The following is an 18,477-nucleotide window of genomic DNA, read 5'->3' as shown; positions in this document are numbered from 1 at the left end:
CTTTTCCCAGGAGCCCAGGATGAGGGAGGGCGGGGGTGGCTCAGACACCACCCGGTTTGGAAGCCCCAACTCTTTCCTTAAAACCCGGTGGCTCTGAACAAATGATCACTCCCCAAAGACAGATCCTGGTACTGTGCTTTTAATTATACGCTTCCCTAAAAAAGGATCTGTTGTCTTCTCAGTTAAAAAAATGAGTGTGATGAAGACCAGCTCTGCCTGATGAGGTGGTGGTCTCAGTCCTGGGGCAGTGGACAGAGCCTCTTCCATCGACTCCGTGGACACCCTGGTCCTGAACCAATAGCAAGGCAGAACAGGGTTTCTGCCCCAGAACTTTCTGGCTCTGAGCCGGATCCTTTCAGAGGGCTGGATGTTCATGTGTCTTCAGTGGGTGGCCATTTCTCAGGTGGACATGATGCCGCTCTTCTCACCCTTGACCTTGAGGAACTCGGCCATGCTAGAGAAATACTTCTGGTTGGCCTCGGCCACCTTCTTCTCAGCTGCTTGTGGGTTCACGATCTCCAGACCCTGGGTGGGGAGTGAGAGAATGAGATGTGGGGTGGGGAGAGGCCCAGGCCTCCAACCACGGTCCTCTTCACCTCAGGAAGGGAGCCTTGCCACATCAGAGCTCCTCACCTTTCCCAATAGCCCTCAGGCTTCAGTGGACACCAGAACTGCTCACCAGTTCCTGGGGTCTCCTTCAACTCAGAAGATCCTGATCCAGCAGATTTGGGGCTAAGGGGAGAGGACCCTAGGCATCAGGCTTTTTAACAAGTTCCCAAGATGATGCTAAGTCACCAGTGTTTGAGGAAAGTCATTCCTGCCTGGTTTCTGGTGAGGAAATGAGTCCCAGAGGAAGTGGCTGGCCAAAAGTCCCAGCACAACACTGCCAAAACCAACCAACAAGGATAACAGTAGTACTGTTCTGAATTCTTCCAACACAGTAGTTCTTTTTTGTTGTTTTTAAATTTTTTTCTTTTGGTAATGGGGACTGAACCCAGGGGCACTTAACCACTGAGTCACATCCCAGCCCTTATTTTTTATTTTGAGACAGGATCCTGCTATGTTGCTTAAGGCCTAAATTGCTGAGGTTGGCCTCAATCTTGCAGTCCTGCCTCAGCCTCCCAAGTTGCTGAGATTACTGGTGTGCACCACCATGCCCAGCCCAATGCAGTAAATGTTCTATTCTGCTGAGGCTTCCCTGGATGCCCTAACCCAGAACCTTCCCAGCCTCTTTGCTGCTGTGTCTCTCCCTGGCACTTACCATCCTCTTGCACACTGGGTGCTTTGCTCATTTGTCCACCCCACTGCTGCCCCATAAGCTCCATGAGGGAAAGACTTGTCTCTTTAATCCACTGCTTTATCCCCAGAGTCTAGAACAGTGCTGAAAGCTTTGTGGCCACTTGACAAGACACTTGCTGGCAAGAGAGTGAACTCATCAGTTCCTCCTGACACTATCGGATAAGTTCACCCTACTTTGTAGCGAGTCAGCAAGGAAGAGAGACACCCAGCTCCACACTCGCGCATCACAGCTGGGCAGGGACCTGAACTCAGGCATGATGTCCAAGTTCACCTGACTGCCATCTTTCTTGAGCAGGGCCATGAGGTACTCCAATTGCCCCAGCCATTTCCAAGGCAAGGACCTGGAGGCTGAGGGGTGTAACCTACTTGGACAGTAAGTGTGATAGCTGAACACAGTTCCAGGCCCAACTCTAAAGCTGGTTTGTGCTGGCCACAGCCATGTGCCACCTCCTGTCACAGCTAACCCTGGGCACTTACTATGTACCAGGGCTGCCCGAGCCCTCCATGCACCTTGTCAACACAACCTCTACCACAGTCCTACCACGTGCCCATTTTAGAGGCAGAGGAGGGGAGCTTTGCCAGGATCACTCAGAGGGCCAGGGAGCAGAGCTGACCAGGGGCTGGAGCATCTGACCCCAGTGAGGGTGGGTGTACCTGGAGAGGGGTGAAGGCCACGCTGGAGGCAGTCCCAGAGGAGCGGTCGCGGATTGTGGACTTCCCACCATACACAACGCTTTGCTTCTGCAGGGTTCGCTGTGGGAAGAAGGCTGTGAGCTGGGTCACCTGGCCCCTGGCCCCCTTAGCCCCTGGCCCCACTCAGATGTCACATACCTGTAGTGTCTTGGAAATCCTGGCTTTGGTGGCCTCATTTACCTGTGTCTGCCGCACACGGCCACTACCTGACTTACCCAGGTGGCCCAGGCTAAAGCCTAGGTCTTCCTGGTAGGCATCCTCCTCGATCTGGTGAGGGAAAGGATGTGGCAGTCAGACAGTGAGACTGCACTCAGCCAGCCCCCTGGCACCTTCCAACTCACTGAGCCCAGGCAGTCTCCCGTCAGCTGGCCTCAAAGGCACCCATTTAGCCTAAGTGCCTTCTGAAGCCCCAGCCGAAAGGCTCCTGGGTGATGCAGGGGACCCCTCAAGACCCCAGCCTGACAGTGCTCAGGTGATGCTGGGACCCTCAAGGAATTGGGTCCTGGTGCTGCTCCCTGAGTTTGCGAGAGCCACCGCTCCCTTAGGAGCATGTTAGAGGTATCAAGAAGTGAGGTGGGGTTCACTGCCAAGGTGGCACCTGAGCTAGTTCTTAAGGGACCCGCTAAAGGATACTCAGATATAGGAAGGGGTGCAGCCAGGGGGCTCATGAGTAGCTGGGTCCCTCACAAAGTCAGTTGAGCCCTCAAGGGGGGAGGGAGGAGCCTGAGAGGCATGTAGGGCTCAGCTAAGGAGCCTGGGTAGAAGAGACTGGCAGGGAGCTGGGGAGCCAGGCAAGGGCAGCCAGCTGTTACAAAGATGGCTCTTGGCTGGGTGCAGGGAAAGGAGACAGGCTGGGACAAGAGGAGCGCAGAGGCTGAGCAGCCTCAATGTGAGCAGGGCAGGAGGGCGGGAAGAAGGGAAGGCAGCAGGAGGCACAGGGCTGCTCGATGCCTGAACCTTGGTGGGAGGACACCAGGGTTCCTTAGCTGCCAGGCAGGGATCTGACCTCCCCAAAACTCATGCGGTTGGCCTGCTTCCGGATCTCTGTCAGCCCCAGCCGCTCCTTCATCTTGCGGTACCTGTGACAGGTTGGGGGGAAAGGGGCACAGGAGTCAGCTAAGAGCACGCCAGCCTCTTCCTTTTCCACCAGCACTGGACCCAGGGCTGTTCACCTGCGGCCACCTCGCTTCTTCCGCTGTCCGTCCAGGGGTGCGGGCAAGGGCTTCACCTGCTTCACGGGCGGCGGCTCCTGCCACTTGTCAAACTTGCGCTCAATCTCGTCCTTCAGCTCATAGCCCACCTGGGAAGGGGTGGGGAGAGGCGGTGGCTGCTCAACTGGGCTGCCCACCAAGCCTTCCTTGTCCATCCACCCACCATCTCTATCCACCTGAGCAGTCTTTCCAGGAGTCTCTTCCTCCTTGGGTCCTGGAGGATCCCGTGGGCTCTCAGGGTTTCAAATCCCATCTAGGACTTTGTGACCCTTGAACTCTACCTTGGGGCTCAGCCCTCACCTGAGGTAAGCACTCTGTGGACAATGGCCTCCACATGAGCCCTTCAACTGCAACACAGCCAGGCAGAATCCCTGCCTCCTCCCCTCTCTAGCCTCCCGCCCCCTTATCCCAGGTCAGTAGATGGCAGGTCACCTCCACAGCCTCTCCCCACACTGCAATTATCACTCTAGGCTCTTCCTTCAGAATGAACACCAGCTGGCCCCTCTCAGATGTCTCTACCACAGCCAGAGTGCTTATGGCTGTGAGCGATCTACCCATGTCGGCAGGTCCCTCTCGCCTGGGGCTCACAGTGCTCCGGCCCCGGGGCCTCTACATTGATCATTTCCTCTGCCTGGAAGGCCCTTCCCCCAAGTATCCAAACCGATCACCCCCTAACTTCTGTCCCCTTCAGAGACACCCTCCCTGACATCCTAGCTACATGGGATTCTCAATTCCCTCCCCCCTGGTCCCTTGACTGTTCCTGGCATTTACTCACTTAGCGCTGAGGGACCCTGCACACACTCGACCACCCAGTCACCCCTATCCCAGCCAGGATGTAAATGCCATGGTGTGTCTGTGCAATCCTTGCTGAATCCCCAGCTGAGAGACAGAAGACACAGAGCTGAACACTTGACACCACCAGGTGGGCTGCTCGGAAAACAAAGATACACAAGGTGGAGACAGAGCTCCTTTCCTGACTGAATGCATTAAGGAAATCAGAAGTCACTGAATAACTGCTTGAATGATGTCCCACAGCCCCTGCTTGTAGACAGGATACTGCAAAAGAAGGTCCCCTCAACACACCCAAGGATGTCCAGGTCCTAATCATCAGAACCCATTACTGTTGCTGTGGAAGTGACTGGGCAATGACTGTAAGGTGGGGATGGTCTCCCATTATCAGTGTGGGCTCCGTGTCATCACAGGGTCTAAAAACAGAGTCAGAGAGACCAGGGTGCTGCACGGCTGGCTTTGGCCTGGGAAGGAGGCCACCTCTGGAAGCTGGCCGGCTGCCTGGACATCAGCTCTGAGACCCATTTTAGAATTCTGACCTCCAGAACTATGAGATAATAAACTTGTGTTTCAAGCCCCTAAACTTGCGTTGACTTGTCACAACAGTCCCAGGGACTTAGAATAGAGGTGGCCTCCGCGGGGATTACAGACACCATCTGTGATGTCAGGATGGCACGCGTTTGCTGTGGGCCTCTGGTGATAGTTCACCCCCTGGACAGACCCAGCTGCCCTCACCTTCCCCTCGGTGCTCTCATGGAAACTGTCCACACGGGCTGCCAGTGTGCACTTGGCGGCCACCAGACGGGCTGCTTTCCGCCGGAGATCCTGGAGGGAAGGAAAGGAGGGTAGTGAGGCTCTGCATGAGCCAGCAAGCCAGAGATAATGACCACAGTAACTTCTCAGCAACTTCCAAGGGCTGGCTGTCCACTCCAGGACCAGGAAGGGGAGTCCACACCCTGGATGCATGGGCTCCAGACACTCCCGGGGTGCACTCTTATCCCCAGTTCACAACAAGGTGGAGGACGAGGTTGGGAGCAGAGCCACTTGCCCAGAGCCTGTGGACAGCGAGCCACTGTGACGAGGACACCACTAGGACTACAGTTCAGATGTGGCTGTGCTACATATGCCCCAGAGACCATATCATCAAAATGCAAACTCAGGTGAGTGTGACTGTCACCCCTACTTTCCAGATGTGGAGGGAGGCTCCTAGTAGCGTGGTCAGGGAAGCAGGTTCCAATCCAAGTAGCTGAGTTGTAGTGCCCCCAGCTCTCAGCCATGAAGCCATGGCCACCCCACTGTCCACAGCTATGCCTGGGCTGATCTTGGCTAGAGAGGGGAGGGGAGGAGGGACCCTTGGTGACATGAATGGGGTGGCCTGTTGTGCACCAGGCTGCCCAGGGCTGGATGACTCTCATACCTTGGAGTAGGGTAGGTGGTGCCAGAGGACCCTGGCCCATGAGTACTGGGCTCCAACACCCTCTCCCCCGTGAGCATGCAACTCAGGGCATGCTGCTGGCTTCCTTGGGTGTTCCAGTAGTGGTGCCTGACCTGGAAGGTCACCACAATGACCACAGGAGAAAACCCACCATTCAGCAGATGCCCATTCAGCACTGGCCACCAGCACTGTTCTCCCATCCCACAGGTGGAAGGGCAGCTAGACAGGACACAAGGCACAGCATAACAGACCAGGACTGGGCCCAGGCCTGCCCATCCCAGAGCCAGTTCTGTCTCTTGTGCTCATGACTCAGTCATGGCTCTCACCCAAGAGGAGGGGCCGGGACCAGGCAACAGAGGGTGGACCCCAGCTCGGGGCCAACGGCCTAGATTCAGATGAGCTCTACTAACTGCTCTTGGACAAGCCATCAAATTTCTGTGCCTCGGTTTCCTCCTCTGTAAAATGGGTGGCAAGAGCATATGGCGACACTAGAGTAGAGTGAAGTGTCATCTTCCCAGGGTGGTGAGGATCCATGAAATCGCTGAGTGTTTCGGAAACTCCAGCCATCACTGCCCCAACTGCTGACACCACCATTCCAGCCATCGCTGTCACTACGCTATGTCACATGACCACCAGTCCTTTCTTAACCTACTCTTGAAGAGCACAGACCTGTTTAAGAAGGCAACTTAATGGTATCACAAATTGGGGGGGTTAGTTACAGAAGCAAAGTATGTGGTGATAAAATATAAAGACTCATCTGTGTGTCCCTGAGAGTCATGCCTCTGTGCCTCTAAAGGAAGGTGGCTCCTGTTGTAAGAAACATGAAGACAGTGCATGAAACACAAGGCCACAGACTCAATCGATAATGATAAAACAACAAAGCCAGTGGCAGCAATATGTATTAAAGAATTTAATCTCTAACCTGGGCTCCTGGGAGGTGACCATGGCTGGCCTGGGGCCCTTGGGCTGGCTGGCAGGTTATGAGGTAGTCCAACGTACCTACACAGCTGGCCCCGCAGGAAAGACCACCCCTGTGACTTAGGCTGGGAGCTTTGGTTTGCAGACTGAGATCAGTCCCACAGGCAACTAGGTCATGTCCATGCAGTTGAGCCCCAAGAAGGCCAACACTGAGGCCTGCAGGAGCTTTCTGTTGGTGATACTTTGTGCCACTGTCATGCTGATGCAAGGGAGAGCAACGGTGTCCTGACTCCAAGGGATGAGGACTGGGAGCCCTGATGTGCTACTCTCTCCTGCACCAGCCCTACACTCTGTTTGGCTGATGTGAATCTGCACCCTGCCCTGTAATAAACCTTGACAGTGGGGCTGGGGAGATAGCTCAGACGGTAGAGTGCTTACCTTGTAAGCACAAGGCCCTGGGTTCGATCCCCAGCACCCAAAAAAAAAAAAAACAAAAACAAAAAAACAAAAAACCTTGACAGCATCTCTCAGGCAGTCCTGCAAGTCCTTCTAGTGAACCATCAAACCTGAGGGATCTTGGAGACCCCTAACTCACAAGTTAATCTCACACTGTTTGTCCAGGCCTGCTCTGTAGGTGTTTTGTACATAATGGGTCCTCACTGCAGCCTCATGAGGCAGACACCAATCTCTGCGTTTTCCAGAGGACAAGCCCAAAGCACGGTGAGCAGCCTCACTGAGCTCACCTGATTGCTCAGAGGTGCTGCAGAACCCACGTCCTGGTTCCTATGCCTGTGTTACCCTTTCTCCAGGCTCCTGACGGCTACTGTCAGCTGTGCCAGAAGAGGAACTGGGGCTAAGGAGTGACAACATGGAGGGCTCACCGGGGGCAGGGACTGCACAATGTCGCTGTGGTAGATGTAGCCGGTGTGGGGCAGCACTGAGGTAGATGAGAAGCCGGACAGCGTCTTGCGCTGGGCCCCAAGCAGCATGATGTTGCAGGCGGGCATCTTGGAGAGGTTGGTCAAGCCGCCAGCCACACCTGCAGTGGGAAACATGGAGCATGCATCTGGGACTGTGTGCCATGTGCCTTTACATGAGGATCTGCCTGGATCCCCACAGTGGCCCTGCCAGGAAGGGCTGATGTCTCTCATCTCACTGGGGAGAGATTTGGAGGAGGCTCAGAGGAAATCCAAGAAGAAGCTGACCCAAAGTTCACGTGAAGCTGCACTACCCCACTCTGAAGATGGCGACTGCTTAGGAACAGGTGACACAAAACCAGGAGCTCCTTGACTGCAGCACATGGTCTAGTTCATCTCGGTTTGCACAGACTGCAAGGTATGGGGAGGAGGGTGCTGCAGGTCCAGCAGGGTTGTGCTGTTATGCAGTATGGGGATCCCCTTGGCAAGGGCCCTGCCGCTGAGCTGCACCCTAGCCCTTTCCATTTTGAGACAATGTCTTGCTCCTTGCATAGGGCTTTGCTGAGTTGCTGAGGCTGACCTTGAACTTTTGATCCTTCTCCCAGGTTGCTGGGATTATAGGTGTGCACCCTTGCACCAGCCACAGGATGTTTTTAAGGATCAGGCAAATTATCTCATCAAACAAATGAATCCTTAAAACAAGAACTTATGTCCAAATATAGTCACATTCTGAGGGACTGGAGCCCCCAGGGACAAGAGCCCCCCTTTGTCCTGGGTTACACAACCCATCAGCTGACCCATCTGTGGGACATGGCCCAGGGCCTCACCCATGATCTTGGCGGCTGTGGACGCTCCAATGATGATGGATAGGTTGGGTGCGATAAAGGACATGCGGGACTCCACGTACTCATAGATGCGGTGCTTGGAGGCGTTCAGCTCCAGCGCCATGTCGCAGGCCTCCTCCAGCCGCTCCAGCTCCTCCTCTGACAGCTGCTGCCTGCAAGGCAGATGTCCCCAGCCCTGCTAAGTACCCCAGCTGCCTGATGTCCCCAGGCCCCTGAGCTGTGTGTGGGCACACCTGTGTGTAGCTTTGGGGCAATCAAGTCCTATCAGTCCAGAAGCTTAGGCACAAGGAAATCACCATTCTCAGCCAGCACCACCCTGGCAGGCCCCTGTCCTGCCTTTCTAGCCTTTGCTGTGAGCCGGGCCTGGGGAGGTGGGCAGCGCAGCCCCCACTTGGCATACATACCCCTGGGTGGTGGAGGCGGTGACACTGACAACCATGATGGTGGCATTGGTCAGGATCTGCTGCAGGTTCTCATTGTTCTTGCACTTGTCCAGGCTGTTGCCCAGCTCCTGAGGGGAGGAAGCAGGGTCCCGGGGACTCAGGAAGGGCTGGCTCTTGCTCAGCTCCCAGTGGAGCCTCTGCTAGAGTACACTGGGAGACACTGGCAAGTTGCAGTCTGCACACGGGGAGCCTCTCTTCCCTCTTACCAGTCCCCAGAGCTTCATTCAGAGCATTAGCTTTGCTCAGAGCATTTAGCATTAGTCGCTCTGTTTGGCTGATCCACAAATGGGCCTGAGCAGAGTGGTCACCCGGGGAGAAGTGCCCTGAAAAAGTCCACTGGTCCATCTGACCACGAGCACAGATTTCCTCGGCCACCATTCTGGTCTTTTCCTTCAGCCTTCAGACCTCAATTCAAATGCCACTCTGGCCATAGTTGGGGCAGCAAGGGTCAGGCCAGTGGGGATCCCTTTGGGAGAACAAGGGAAGCGAGCAGCATGGGGGAAGAGGGGCCACAGAATGTCCCTTCCAGGTTCTGTCCCTCCCTGCTGAGCAGATGGGGGCGGTGAAGCCTCTAATCACACCTCTCCAGCAGGTCCAGACCACGAGGTTTTTGGGACCAAAGGCCTGAGAGTAGGCCCTGTCCCCTTTTGTACTACCGGTTCCAGTTCCTCCAGAGTCCTACTCATTCCCACTCACCTTGACGGTGCGGATGTAGTCCAGTGCATTGGGGACCAAGGACTCCAGTTCAGGGAATCTCTTTGAGTACTTATCGCGGATGAACTTATGGATGATGTCTAAGGTGAACAGAAGGGCAGATGTCCAGTGAGGGGGAGGCAGGCTCTACTGGTTGTCCCTAACATCCACTGCCCCCTCTTCCTTTAGTAACCAAACCCCTGAATGACAGTTTGGCACATGGACACCCAGCATAAAGGCTATATTTCCCAGCTACTCTTAATGGTAGGTGTGCCCACATGAGTTAGTTCTGGTCCACAAAGTGTGAGCCAAAGCAACATGTACAATATCCAGGTCATGTCCTTAAGGAAGAAAGAACCAGGCCCCCCTCTTCCCTTCCCCACCTGCTGGTGGGGAGTGGAGGTGATGGCTGGAAGTAGGGCATCACCCTGCAGCATGAAGTAGGTAACAGATCAACAAGACAGGAAGAGCCTGGGTCCTGCAGAGAATCCAGGGTGACACTAGGCCTGATCTGCTCACTCAGAGCATATATCGCATGACAGCCACTCTATTATAGCAGCTGAACCTGAATCTGAGCTAACACAAGGACTTAGGGGAAGGCCCCTGGGAATGACCCGTGAAGGAAGTGGACCAGGTTCCTGCTTGTCCCTTCTCTGAGGATGGGGGTAGGGAGGTGAGGGGAAAGGAGCACCAGGCCAGCTGTCCTCGCCACCCTTCCTGGCACTCACTCAGCTCATTCTCAATCTCCACGGTCAGGTTGTTGGCATCCACAATGACACGGTACTCAGGGGCGGCCTCCACTGGTCCCATCACTGTGAAGACGAGAAGCGGCCTGGACGGGGTGTGTCTAAACTCCACCCCCTCCTAGGTCACAGCTAAGGGAAACCAGGTATGAAGGCAGAAAGAAGCAGGAAGGAGAGGCTGAACGTCCACTAGCGATGGGTTTGTTTGCAAATACCCCCTGCACTCATGGCCTGCCTCCAATCTCTCCCTCCAGTCTGTCCCATGGGCCAATCTAGACCTGACCCCACTGTGCCCCAGAACCTCCTGTGGCTCTCTATTACCCTTAGGCTCACACTCAAGATCCCCAGACTGATAGTCAAGGCCTCAGAGGCCTGACAAGGACCAGCACAGGTGGCACCCTTGGTGCCCAGGACACTGTGGCCACTCAGCTAGTACTTGCTGACTCCTGCTCTGCAGTCTGGCCTCTCCGTCCTCCACCCCACCCTCTCAGCATGCCTTCATCTCTTCACACACCAGCTACAGAGGCCAGGCTACAGTCCTGACGCTGAGGTGGCTTCGCTCCCCTGGCTTTCGCGTGCTCTTCCCTCCCCTTCAATGTCCCTTCCTCACGTCTGTTTCCAGAAGCTCCTCGTTCTGCATTAGTGATATCAGCAGTGGCACTGGCAATGACACTGTCACAAGTGGCAGTCACAGCAGTGCCACGTACAGGACTTGGCAGGGACCTGTCAGGCATACTGGTGCTGATTTACTTCACCCACAATCACCCAGGAAGGTGGACATTAGATCAGAATTGCAAAGGAGATGGAGGGAGCTGCCTGATGTCAGAGTCAACAGACGGCAGACTGAGACCTGACTGCAGGCAGGGTGGCTACAGTCATAATGTCTCTAACCCAAATGCCTCTTTAAGCCCTTAAGACTCAGACGGTGACCCAAGGGAAGCAGACGTCTCTGCACTTCACGATTCTTGCTACCTCTGCTACACAAGGATCATCACCTGGTTTGAGGTGTTTTGTGTCCACCTCCTCCACCAGATACCAGGTCCAAGCAGCTCTGACTCAGTCCCTCAGGTTGGCCTGACATTAGGATGTTGTCAGTTTTTGAAGCTACCCATGGCTCTCTGGGTCAAGAAGCTGACACCTTCCTGATGATGTCTGGGGCTCTGGGCATGCTGTTCTCTTCCCCTGGGACCCCTTCCTCCCTTTCTTTGCTTGGTATATATATACTCATGCTCCAAACTCCAATTCAGGCATTACTTCTTTCTTGACCCCTGAGACAGGTTCAGCCAATCCATGCTGTGGCTCTGAAGTGTGCAGGGCATGTCACCACCCACTAATAACTGCCTGGAACCTGGCCTGACTCCTCCACTAGACCCTGAGCATTCTGAAAGCAAAGATCTGGGTTGATTCAACTGAGTGCTCAGGAAAGTGTTAAATAATGAAAGAAGTGAGTCTCCCTGAAGCTCTGTTCTAACTACATCACTCCTATACCCAGCAGTTTCCCAGGGATTCTGCTGCTAAGGAATTTCATTTGAGTGGCCCATCTGCCCAGTAGAGGAGTGGAAAGAAGACTGTACTCTTAAGATGTGATCTGAGTGCTTAAGAGATGACCCAGTGTTTCCCAAAGCTGGAAGTGAAAAAAGGACTTAGGTGATACCTTAACAACTGTATTTATTTTTATGGTTACTTTGTATTTATCAAATGATTCCCAGTGTTTCATTTGTAATACCAAATCCCTTAATTCTTTAAAAAAAGTTTTTTTTTTAGTTGTAGACAGACACATTACCTTTATTTTATTTATTTATTTTTTTGTGGTACTGAGGATTGAACCCAGTGCCTCACACATGGTAGGCAAGCACTCTTACCACTAAGCTACAACCCCTTAATTCTTAAATGTAAGCAGAAACATCCGTTAATTTAAAGAAAACATTAAGTAAATAATAGGCTATATGGTTTACAGAATGGCAAAAACTATAACTGGTCATGTCAATCACCAAGTTTAGGGAAACTAGAGATAAGTACTATCACAATTAGTAAATGTTCAACACAGATTAGAGACTTAAGTGTCAACTTTATAATGCAATATATTTTTAGGGTAGAAATAGACTGGGGTGGGATGAAAGAAAAGATAGCTCTGGAAAAGGCTGAGAGAACTACACTCAATTTTCAGAGCAACACAGATCAAAAGAGCCAGGGGGCCCAGCAAGACAAGGGACAAAGGGGAGGAAGTACCTTCTGAAGCTCTGGCCTGCTTGCTGATATACTCCTCAATCTTCATCATGATCTCAGCAAACTGTCAGGGTAGAGTAGAGTCAGAACCCAGAACTGTTCAAGAAGTGCTGTGGCCCTCACCCCTGCTCCTGGGAGCTTCTGTTTATAGCACATCCACACCCTCATGCCTTCTTACCATCTTGCTGTCCCATAGCTTGGCGATACTTTTGACTGAGTCCCCAGAAAGATCCAGCTGGGTCTCCTCCTGTACATCCTCAATGGCTGGCTCCTCCTCTTCCTCTCCATAGCTTCCCCCTTCCTCCTCTTCCGCTGCCTCCTCAAGATCAGCCAACAGTTCATCTGCCAGAGACATTCCAACGCCTATGGGAGAGCAAGACCATACCCCAATTGAGTCCCACCTTATTACCAGACGGCAGGCCCTGGTCCTTTTGGTTTTTAATTTTTTAAGATGTTGATAGACCTTTATTTTATTCATGTATTTATATGTAGTGCTGAGAATCAAACCCAGTGCCTCACACATGCCAGGCAAGTGCTCTACCACTGAGCCGCAACCCCAGTCCCGCCCTGGTTCTTCTTTATCAATACTCTAGTATGCAGACTCCATAAGGACAGGTGCTTTCCTTTGCTTTGTGCCCTCAAGTGCAGCACACCCCTTTCACGGCCACCTTCTTACCAACTTCTTCCCACACCTCTGGAACTTCGCGCAATCAGTCCTCTTTGCCTAAAGCGGCCCTTCGCCTGCCTCTTCACCAGCCCAACACCTCGGCCTTGAGCTCTCCTACTCCACCTCTAACCCATGCACCCCATTCCAGCCCAGGGCAGCCTTGTGATACACAGCCCGCACGCCCTGTGTGTCTGCCCTAAGGCGCTTCACATTTATGAGCAGTTCCTTGCTCAACCCCGCCTCCCGGGCATCCGTCAGGGGCGCCACTTACACCCCAGGGGCCATGCCCTGGGAGAAGCGTTATCAGACCTTGGCGCGACCGGCCCAGGAAGACTCGTCCTTCTCACACACTTCCTCCCGCACACCAGGCGCCGGCCTCCGCCTTTCCCTCCTCTCCATCGCACTCACCTCTTCACTCCTCGCTCGAGCACAACTAAGACAGCAGCTTTGCGAGAGCGGTCGGCGCTCACTGATGACGTCTCAGGCCGCGCCGTTACCGAGGCAACACTGCGCTCTGATTGGCCACCGCCCGCGACTTTCCGGCAGCTCTAGGAACAACAACTTTATTGGCACCTGTCGCCGAGCCGAGACGGGGTTGCTGGGGAGAGGACTCGACCTGCAAGCGGGGGTTGCCGCGGACAGGAGACGCGGGGTCTGGACAGGGATAAAGACGGCGCACCGCGGACCACTGGTGGCGGAGTTAGATGAGAAAGCAAGGCCTTAAGCCGGGACTCGGGGCGTGGGGAAGCCGAAGCCGGATACAGAAAACTACAACTCCCAGGAGGCCGCGGGCAAGGCCGAACTACCCGGGCCGCGAAGCATGATGGGACAGGTAGTTTTGCGCACGGCTCAATCTGGACGCCTGAGGCTGAAGCGTTAAGGTCTGCGGCGCCCGGATCCGGAGACATGGAGCTGGAGCAGAGAGAGGGGTGAGTGGCGGAGCCCCGCTGCACAGCTCCAGAAGACGCGCGCCCTCGCGACCTGCGGCCGTCCGCGTTCTGCCCCGAGGGCCGATGGGGGTTGTAGTTCCTGGTCTGTATAGGAGTGTCCTGCAAGGAGAGAAGGCTGTCCAACTCCGGGTGTGAGGCTGGAGCTTGAGGGCGCGGACCCCGGGTCGGAGGAAGGAGGACTGGGCCAGGGTCCCTGGGTCTGAGGGAGAAGGCTGGGCCTGGAGCCCTGGGTCTGAGGGAGGAGGTTGGGCCTGGACCCCTGGGTCTGAGGGAGGAGGCTGGGCCTGGACCCCTGGGTCTGAGGGAGGAGGCTGGGTGAGGACCCCGGGGTCTGAGGGAGGAGGCTGGGCCTGGAGCCTCGGGTCTGAGGGAGGAGGCTGGGCCAGGACCTTGGGTCTGAGGGAGGAGGCTGGGCCTGGGCCCCCGGGTCTGAGGGAGGAGGTTGGGCCTGGACCCCTGGGTCTGAGGGAGGAGGCTGGGCCTGGACCCCTGGGTCTGAGGGAGGAGGCTGGGTGAGGACCCCGGGGTCTGAGGGAGGAGGCTGGGCCTGGAGCCTCGGGTCTGAGGGAGGAGGCTGGGCCAGGACCTTGGGTCTGAGGGAGGAGGCTGGGCCTGGGCCCCCGGGTCTGAGGGAGGAAGAGGGCTGGAGAGGGGCATTCTGGGGTCTGATACCTCCTGACCCCACAGAACCATGGCCGCCGTGGGCTTTGAGGAGTTCTCGGCGCCACCAGGCTCGGAGCTGGCACTGCCTCCACTGTTTGGCGGCCACATCCTGGAGAGCGAGCTGGAGACAGAAGTGGAGTTTGTGTCTGGTGGCCTGGGCGGCTCCGGGCTCAGGGAACGGGATGAAGAAGAAGAGGCCGCCCGGGGTCGGCGGCGGCGCCAGCGGGAACTGAATCGCAGGAAGTACCAGGCGCTAGGGCGCCGCTGCCGGGAGATCGAGCAGGTGGGTGAGTGTGGCTTCCCGTTTGGGGTGCCCTGCCCTCAGGCATCACCCCTCGGGGTCTCGGGCTCTGTCCACAGGCCCTCCTGGCTTCTTAGCTAGCCCAGCCTTTCGTTTGTTCCTTTGTCGGCGGATCATTTACTTACCACCTGTTTTGGGCCTGGGACTGCTGCTGCACCTGGAGAGCCTTTCCCGGACTTTCCTGACATCCGGCCCAGCTGACGGCTCCCTTCGTGCACCTCACTGGCCTCGGCCCAAGCCCTTCAGTTCCATGACCTTAACAGGAGGCCCTGAGGCCAACCTGCTCTGCCCCTGAACTTTCCCTGCCTGGAATCCCCACATCCCCTTCCACAGGCTCAGATTCCCCAGCTGGGATGGTTGCTTGTCTCGTTGATGAGATCAAGGGTGAAGCACCGGGCCAGGGACACTAGGGCAAGATGCTTGGGATATATATTTTCTATTTTTCTTGAGAGTGAGGGGACCTGTTATGAAGTTTTAACAGAGGGAGACACAGATCTAGGTCCTTGAAAGACTCTTCAAAGATGGTCCTATCAAGTGTGCTCAGTAAGCAGGTACCAACTCAACAACAGATAGTCACTGTCTGTGACAGTAGGGGCTAGAGTCTGAGCTCCAGGTGTACCCAGGGGTGTTCCCAGAGGGCTGGGAGGTTGACTGTGTTCCAGGCCTTCCTCCTAGCTTACAGTTGCCAGTGTTCTTTGGTGTGTACAGGCATCACCCTGACCTCTGCCTTCTCCCCGCACCTGTTATGCCTTTCCCCTTTTTACAAGGATGGCAGTCATGCTGGGTTAGGGCCTCCCAGTGACCACGCTTTAACTTGATTACCTCTGTAAAGACATTCTGAGGCGCTGGGGGTTGGCCCTCCAGCACACCTTCTTGGGGGTACACAGGTCAGCCCGTAACAGTGGTGTGGGTGGTTCAGGGAGCAGACAGTCTAGGGACCAGGAGACAGGGGAGGTATTCAGAATGCTGCCTGACAGGTGAATGGCAGAAACCAAGGGAACTCTACTTGAGGCTGCTTTCAAGCCACTTCCTAGGAGCAGAATCTGTTCCTATCCCTGTTTTACACATGCAGAAACCCAAGCCTCAGAGATTAAGTAATGCACCCAAGCAAACAGGTGTAGCAGCAGAGCCAGGATTTGAACCCAGGTCTTTCTGAGCATGAGGAACATATGCTTCAGCCACTAGGCTGTTGCCTGAGCCTTGTCTCCCTCCCTCCACATCTAGGCTGGAGTCCCTGGAAGTTGCAGGGGCTGTCCCCTTGGCCTGGAAGGCTTTCCTGCTGGTGGTCACTTGTTTGTCTCCTTCCCATCACTCTCAACCCACCAGTCTTCTGACAGCACTCACTAAGGTAGCCCCCTGGTCTGGCACGTCAGCCTGGCTGACATGCATCAGGCACTTGGCGTGGCAGTTGCTCATTAAGCAAGGCTAATCTGAGGCTGCTGCGTGCAGGCCCTAGGCAGTGGCTGTCCTTTGGAGCTGACGTTATGCAAGATAAAGTCAACAGTTAAGAGTGCTGTAAAGAGGAGGCCAGAGAAGGGGATGGCTGGGCAGGGTTCTGGCATGGGACTTGGGGAGGGGTGCACAACTTGATGGAACCGCTGGGCGAACTCCCTGAGCTGGGAGCAGTTGAGCTGAGTAGGGGAGAGTGACCCAAGCAAGGAGCCAGCCTGCTGAAAGCCCTCAGGACAGGAGTGTGCTTGGGAGTCAGGCATCCACAGGAGGCCAGCCTGCTCAGGGTCTGAGGGAGAGGATCAGGAGATAATGGGTCCAGGGAAGGAGTACCGAAGTAGGGCCTTAGGCCCTGGGATGCCTCAGCCACCCCCCAGAGCCCAATACGTGGAAGGTGCTCCATCAGACATGCTGAGTGAGTGGGAGACTAGAGGATACAGTGTACCTGTTCTCCATCTCCCTGCAGGTGAATGAGCGGGTCTTGAACAGGCTCCACCAGGTGCAGAGGATAACTCGCAGACTCCAGCAGGAGCGCAGGTAAGCCCTTCCATGCTTCCACCCCTCACCATCTCTGCAGTCTCCACCCACCTGGCCCTCACTGGCCTCAAGGACAAGAGGCTGAAGATGAAGCCCAGGGTTGAGGCAGACAGGGAGAAAGAGTGGAGCTGGGTTTTAGAGGAGAGCTGCCCCCAGCTCCAGGGAAGGGCTGGGAGGGCAGGGACTGAGTGGAGGCGACAGGAGGATGGAGCACTGGCACCTATTTGCTGTTTGACTCTCAGAAAGCAATATCCCGTCTGAGCTGTGTCTTCCAATCAACTAAGGGCAATACCAGTGTCTCAGGGCTGCTCTGAGGGTTAGCCTGGGGCTCTCAGAGCTTCTTGCCATTGGCCCCAGAGCATGTATTTGTGGAATGAAAGATCACCGTGTAAAACAATGCCAGGCCCTGGTGTACGGCACGCATCAGAAAACCTTAGACACAGAGGGCAGCAAGAGAAGGCAGCCTGGTCAGAGGTGAGGCCCCCATAGGAGTGTTCTGTGCTCACCTGTTATAAGTAAGAATCACAGCTCACAAGTCAATGTTTGCCAGATGCCAGCCTCACAGAGCACCCTCGAGAGTATCGCTGTTGGCGTCCATTCCAGTCAGATCAGTACCTCCCACTTACAGAGAGGAAGCCAGGGGTCCCGCTGGCTGGCTGTGCCCAGCTTCCAGGCCTCTCGGGCTGCAGAACTCTAGACCTGGACCAAGGACAACTCTGGCTGCAAGTAGAATGAGAGCTGGGTTCTGCAGTCCCCCTGCCCACCCCACTATCAGCACTGTCTCACTGCTGTCCTCTGTCCACACAGGTTTCTCATGAGGGTGTTGGACTCCTACGGGGATGACTACCGGGCCAGCCAGTTCACCATCGTGTTGGAGGTGAGGCACTGGCCTCCAGGCAGGTTGGGGAACTGAAGCCCAGGACACAACCTTGAGCTCCTCCCCTTTACCACCAGGATGAGGGCAGCCAGGGTACAGATGCCCCCACTCCAGGCAATGCTGAGAACGAGCCTCCAGAGAAAGAGGGACTGTCCCCTCCCACAAGGACTCCTGTACCCCCAGAACCCAGCAGTCCAACCCCTGGTGAGGGGCCCAGTGGGCGGAAGAGGCGGCGGGCACCCAGGGATGGATGCCGGGTGGGAGCCACGCTGACTCCAGAACTGGCCCCAGCACAGGTAGGAAGGAGTTCAGGTGCTGGTGCCAAAGTGTGGCCTGGCTCCTGGGCTTGGCTGCTGTGCTGGGAGGGGCCCAGGGCTAGGCAGAGCTGGAGAAGGGCGGAGGAGGCCTGGGGCTGGACAAGGACTTGAAGGGGAAGACCTGCAGGAGGAAGTGGCTGGAGAGGTGGGGAGAGAGGACAGAAGGAGGGCAGGTGGGTGAGGGTAGAGAATGTGTTTGGGTCCAGAGCTGGGGCTGCCTGAGGGTGCAGGAGGAAGCTGGCCTCGAGAGCCGCGCTGGGACCCCAGGCCTCTCCTGGTTCCCAGGCCCACTTGTGCTTTTCCCCACCTCCCAGATCAAGGCTGAGGAAGACTTTGGCTTTGAAGCAGACGAGACCCTGGATTCGAGTTGGGTTTCTCGGGGACCAGACAAACTGCTCCCCTACCCTACTCTTGCCAGCCCACCCTTTGACTAAACCCACCCCAATAAACTGCCCCCCCATTCACCCTGGTCCCCGACTACTGCTCCCATTTCTCATCACACAT

General features: G+C 55.6%; 2 protein-coding genes across 8 annotated transcripts; one reads left to right on the top strand and one right to left on the bottom strand.

Moving 5' to 3' along the window:
• Positions 1 to 123: 123 nt before the first annotated feature.
• Positions 124 to 13,427, bottom strand: Prpf31 (pre-mRNA processing factor 31). Of its 2 annotated transcripts, none has more exons than XM_047529197.1 (14): positions 13,288 to 13,427; positions 12,391 to 12,575; positions 12,216 to 12,276; positions 9,972 to 10,055; positions 9,247 to 9,344; positions 8,512 to 8,618; positions 8,090 to 8,259; positions 7,227 to 7,384; positions 4,728 to 4,817; positions 3,165 to 3,292; positions 2,999 to 3,071; positions 2,131 to 2,259; positions 1,954 to 2,052; positions 124 to 525 (listed from the first exon to the last, which is right to left on the bottom strand). In XM_047529197.1, exons 2-14 carry the CDS (start codon positions 12,565 to 12,567, stop codon positions 400 to 402), a joined length of 1,500 nt encoding a protein of 499 aa, XP_047385153.1. In that variant the 5' UTR covers positions 12,568 to 12,575; positions 13,288 to 13,427; the 3' UTR covers positions 124 to 399. The 2 variants fall into 2 exon arrangements, with proteins under 2 accessions (XP_047385153.1, XP_047385154.1); XM_047529198.1 differs by lacking the exon at positions 13,288 to 13,427 and adding an exon at positions 13,189 to 13,207.
• Positions 13,428 to 13,447: 20 nt separating this feature from the next.
• Positions 13,448 to 18,458, top strand: Tfpt (TCF3 fusion partner). 6 transcript variants are annotated; one of them, XM_047529211.1, is made up of 6 exons: positions 13,448 to 13,808; positions 14,517 to 14,775; positions 16,709 to 16,779; positions 17,587 to 17,656; positions 17,734 to 17,952; positions 18,288 to 18,458. In XM_047529211.1, exons 1-6 carry the CDS (start codon positions 13,786 to 13,788, stop codon positions 18,405 to 18,407), a joined length of 762 nt encoding a protein of 253 aa, XP_047385167.1. In that variant the 5' UTR covers positions 13,448 to 13,785; the 3' UTR covers positions 18,408 to 18,458. The 6 variants fall into 6 exon arrangements, with proteins under 6 accessions (XP_047385167.1, XP_047385172.1, XP_047385171.1 ...); XM_047529216.1 differs by lacking the exon at positions 13,448 to 13,808 and adding an exon at positions 13,813 to 13,911 and having other exon boundaries at positions 18,288 to 18,457; XM_047529215.1 differs by lacking the exon at positions 13,448 to 13,808 and adding an exon at positions 13,842 to 13,958 and having other exon boundaries at positions 18,288 to 18,457.
• Positions 18,459 to 18,477: the final 19 nt, after the last annotated feature.

Source organism: Sciurus carolinensis, chromosome 16, assembly GCF_902686445.1.
Source record: "Sciurus carolinensis chromosome 16, mSciCar1.2, whole genome shotgun sequence".
Classification (NCBI taxonomy): domain Eukaryota; kingdom Metazoa; phylum Chordata; class Mammalia; order Rodentia; family Sciuridae; genus Sciurus; species Sciurus carolinensis.
This window is presented reverse-complemented; position numbering and strand designations above follow the sequence as displayed.

What these genes read in the sequence shown, in the direction of transcription:
- Tfpt (XM_047529211.1), top strand. Translation starts at nt 13,786, where the DNA reads ATGGAGCTGGAGCAGAGAGAGGG. An exon ending in GCTGCCGGGAGATCGAGCAG is followed by an intron (nt 14,776 to 16,708) that starts GTGGGTGAGTGT and finishes ATCTCCCTGCAG; the next exon opens with GTGAATGAGCGGGTCTTGAA. An exon ending in AGTTCACCATCGTGTTGGAG is followed by an intron (nt 17,657 to 17,733) that starts GTGAGGCACTGG and finishes CTTTACCACCAG; the next exon opens with GATGAGGGCAGCCAGGGTAC.
- Prpf31 (XM_047529197.1), bottom strand. Translation starts at nt 12,567, where the DNA reads ATGTCTCTGGCAGATGAACTGTTGGCTGATCTTGAGGAGGCAGCGGAA. An exon ending in CACAGCCGCCAAGATCATGG is followed by an intron (nt 7,385 to 8,089) that starts GTGAGGCCCTGG and finishes TTCCCACTGCAG; the next exon opens with GTGTGGCTGGCGGCTTGACC. An exon ending in ACCGCATGAGTTTTGGGGAG is followed by an intron (nt 2,260 to 2,998) that starts GTCAGATCCCTG and finishes TTCCCTCACCAG; the next exon opens with ATCGAGGAGGATGCCTACCA.